Genomic DNA, 4,293 nt, shown 5'->3' on the forward strand with positions numbered 1-4,293 from the left:
GGGCGCCTGTAGTCCCAGCTACTGGGGAGGCTGAGGCAGGAGAATGGCGTGAACCCGGGAGGCGGAGCTTGCAGTGAGCCAAGATCCGGCCACTGCACTCCAGCCTGGGTGACACAGCAATACTCTGTCTCAAAAAAAAAAAAACAAAACCTTGATTTCAGGGCTTCTTAAAGAGTGAGAGCTCATAAATGTAAAGTATGACTTCCCTATGCTAGGCATTCAGTAAGTCATTGGTATTATTAAAATAGCTAGCTGTGGGCTTAACTCTTAATTCATTCTGTGATCTTGGGCAAGTCATTTTAATCTCAGGTTTAGTTGCTTTAGCTGCCCAAAGGTGATATATACTTTGCAGAGACTAGAGTAAAATAATGAATATAAAAATACTTTGGTTTTTTTTTTTTTGAGATGGAGTCTCGCTCTGTCGCCAAGGCTGGAGTGCAGTGGCCGGATCTCTGCTCACTGCAAGCTCCGCCTCCCGAGTAGCTGGGACTACAGGCGCCCGTCACCTAGCCAGCTTTTTTTGTATTTTTTTTAGTAGAGACGGGGTTTCATCGTGTTTGCCAGGATGGTCTTAATCTCCTGACCTCATGATCCGCCCGTCTCGGCCTCCCAAAGTGCTGGGATTACAGGCTTGAGCCACCGCGCCCGGCCGGTAAAGGTTTATTTTTGATGGTTTTTGAAAGTTTGGAATTCTTTTGAGGATTATTTAATTGCTTGGAATAATATCTTTTACATTGAAGCTACCCAAATAATTTGCCAAATGTCTTACAAACTTTTGTTTAGCAAAAGACAAAGATTCTACTCCAATTTTTTTTTTTTTTTTTGAGACAAAGTTTTGCTGTGTCATCCAGGCTGGAGTGCAGGGGCACGCTCTCAACTCAATGCAGCCTCCACTTCCTGGGTTCAAGCTATTTTCCTGCCTCAGCCTCCCGAGTAGCTGGGACTACAGGTGTGCTCCACGATGCCTGGCTACTTTTTGTCTTTTTAGTAGAGATGGGATTTCGCCATGTTGACCAGGCTGGTCTTGAACTCCTGACGTCAGGTGATCTGCCTGCCTCGGCCTGCCAAAGTGCTGGGATTACAGGCATGAGCCATGGCACCTGGCTTTCTACTTCCATTGGGTTTTGTAAACTGGTGATAGTGTAACCATCCAAGGTTCTGAAATGTGTTAACTCAGTAGTTTTTATCCTCTATAACTAGATTTTAAAATAAGGGATTCCCTACCATGAGATCAAGAGTTCTAGGATTGTTCCGTAAAATTAATTTTAATAGAAGAGTAAGTCCACATTTTATGTTGTCAGTTGGTTCTTGAAAACTGTGACTTGAAGTGAAACTATGGATAATGAAACTAATTTTTTTTTCTCATCAACATTATAGTGAAGGAAATGATGTTATTTGAGGACTGGCTGTATGTTCTTTTGCTTAATGTTTATAACATATTAAAAACATCAGAAAATGAAGGGGTAGCAGTGCTACCTTTAATTAATACCTCCATTTGACACACTATTCTTAGAAAATAAAAAGTTTTCATGGTTGTTTGCCATTTAGTACCAAGAACCTATTGACAACATTCATTAAGGGCTTTTTAAAAAAAAAATTGTTTATTTTTCCTTCTCTATTACCCTTGGTGCAAGATCTCTGTATAAAAGGGCTTATTGCATGTGTTTGCATCTCTAAAAGGTAAATCTTTAATTTAAATGTATCAAGAAATGGGAACTTCTTTTGGTTGAAAAAAATTAAATTACTGTGGGGAAGAGTGATAAATGTAGCTTGGAAAGTATAAAGTTTAGTGTTTATTATACAGATTGGTATACTTAGTTATCATACATTTTTTATGATAATTTTCCTTTTGTCTTGATTAGCTAAGTCATAACATTAAAAATGTGGTGCTTCGACCCAGTGGAGCAAAACAAAGCCGCCTAATGTTAACGCTACAAGATAACAGCTTCTTGTCTATTGACAAAGTACCAAGTAAGGATGCAGAGGAAATGAGGTTGTTTCTAGATGCAGTCCATCAAAACAGACTTCCTGCAGGTGAGTACAAATCATCCCAGGGTCTAACGTTAGTAGTTTTAGAAGAATATGACTAGACTACAAGCCAGTATTCAATTGAATTCATCAGCATATTAAAAGGATTATACATCATGAGCGAGTAGGATTTATTCCTGAAATTCAAAGATAGTTCACTATATGAAAATCAATCTATGTAATACCTCATTCTTGACAGAATGAAGGACGAAAACCACATGATCATCTATATTGTTGCAGATGAAAACGTTGACAAAATCCAACACTCTTTCATGATAAAAACACTCAACAAACTAGGAGTAGAAGGAAACGACTTAGCGCAATAAAGGTCATATGCAAAAACTTAAAGCTAACATCATACTTAGGGGTGAAAAACTGGAAATGTTTCCTCTAAGATCATTAGCAAGGCAGGAATACCTGCTCTTGCCACTTCTATTTAACATAGTACTAGAAGTCTTAGCCAGAGCCTTTAGGCAAGAAAAGGAAATAACAGGCATCCAAATTGGATAGGAAGAAGTAAAATTACTTGTGTTTGCAGATGACTTGATCTTATATGTAGATTCCACAAAAGAATACAGTTAGAAAAAGGAGCAGGTTTTTTTTTTTTTTAGATGGAGTCTTGCTCTGACACCTAGGCTGGAGTGCAGTGGCGTGATCTCAGCTCAGACTGCAACCTCCACCAGGGAGGAGAATTTAAATTACAGTTGGGAAAAGTTACCTTGTTGCATAAATCTTAGACACTTGCCTGTTTATGAAAATTATTCTGAAGTTTTACTCTTGCTGTGGAAAATGAGTCCTGTAAAAAAATCACATGGTATGAGCAGGTTCCTCTGCCCCCTCTAATCCCTTTCATTTAAAATAGTGTTTTTTTTTTTCTTTTAATGCCTTTACAGGCGCTTTTTCTTTTCTTTTCTTTTCTTTTTTCTTTTCTTTCTTTTTCTTTTTCTTTTGAGACAGTGTCTCTCTCTCTCACCCAGGTTGAAGTACAGTAGCAAGATTCCAGTATGTTGCCCAGGCTGTTATCGAACTCCTGGGCCCAAGCGATTGATCTTCTTTGGCCTTCCAAAGTGCTGGGATTACAGGCGTGAGCCACTGCCTGGCCCTACAGGAAAAAATCTGTTGCTTAAAATGAGTTCTCCACTATTACATTAGTCTTTAGTTCTGTCATCTTCAACATTTTACTGTTACTTATATTTTATAGTTGACAAACTTGAATTTTTTCAACTTAAATATGACACATTAAAAACATCAGAAAATGAAGGTGTAGCAGTGCTTCCTTTAATTAGTGTCTCCATCGACACCGTATTCTTGTAAAATAAAAGCTTTTTATGGTTGTTTGCCATTTAGTACCTACTCATTATGTGTTCATGCCACCAAATTGGAGCTATATCAATTTACTAAACTATTGAATTTTAGAATCAAGAAATTGAGGCCGGGCGCAGTTGCTCACACCTGTAATCCCAGCACTTTGGGAGGCCGAGGCGGGCAGATCATGAGGTCAGGAGATCGAGACCATCCTGGCTAACATAGTGAAACCCATCTCTACTAAAATTACAAAAAATTAGCCGGGCATAGTGGCGGATGCCTGTAGTCCCACCACTCAGGAGGCTGAGGCAGGAGAGTGGCGTGAACCCGGGAGGCAGAGGTTACAGTGAGCCGAGATTGTGCCACTGCTCTTCAGCCTGGGCTACAGAGCAAGACCATCTCAAAAAAAAAAAAAAGATCAAGAAACTGAATACTATTTAAAATTATTAGAATATGTCAGAGGCTAGTTTATATCTCTTTTAGTTTTATTTCATCATACCCATATTAATGGAATCACTAGTTTTAACAATTGATATGTGTAAGAAAAGCACGTCTTCAAATACATTGGAGTGGAAAGCACAATACAGTGTCGGGGGACCCAATTTTGAACAACATAGCATAATGAAAAAATACAGGCTTTGGCCATAAATAGATTTAGGTTGATATTCTAGCTCTGCCTGTTATTTCTGTGTGGTTTTAGGTAAGTCACTTAATGACTGAGTTTTAATTTCCTAATCTCTAACATGAAAGTATCACCTTGGCCGGGCGCGGTGGCTCAAGCCTGTAATCCCAGCACTTTGGGAGGCCAAGGTGGGCGGATCACGAGGTCAGGAGATCGAGACCAGCCTGGCTAACACGGCAAAACCCTGTCTCTACTAAAAAATACAAAAAACTAGCCAGGCGAGGTGGCGGGCGCCTGTAGTCCCAGCTACTGGGGAGGCTGAGGCAGGAGAATGGCGT

At 39.6% G+C, this 4,293-nt stretch overlaps 1 protein-coding gene across 1 annotated transcript in view; it reads left to right on the plus strand.

Moving 5' to 3' along the window:
- Positions 1–4,293, plus strand: part of USP37 (ubiquitin specific peptidase 37) — a 108,274-nt gene that overhangs the window by 4,284 nt on the left and 99,697 nt on the right. The window contains exon 2 of the mRNA XM_011932264.1: positions 1,863–2,034. Within this exon, the coding sequence (XP_011787654.1) occupies positions 1,863–2,034 (172 nt within the window). The remainder of the gene's footprint in view (positions 1–1,862; positions 2,035–4,293) is intronic.

Source organism: Colobus angolensis, unplaced genomic scaffold (assembly GCF_000951035.1).
Source record: "Colobus angolensis palliatus isolate OR3802 unplaced genomic scaffold, Cang.pa_1.0 Scaffold95, whole genome shotgun sequence".
Classification (NCBI taxonomy): domain Eukaryota; kingdom Metazoa; phylum Chordata; class Mammalia; order Primates; family Cercopithecidae; genus Colobus; species Colobus angolensis.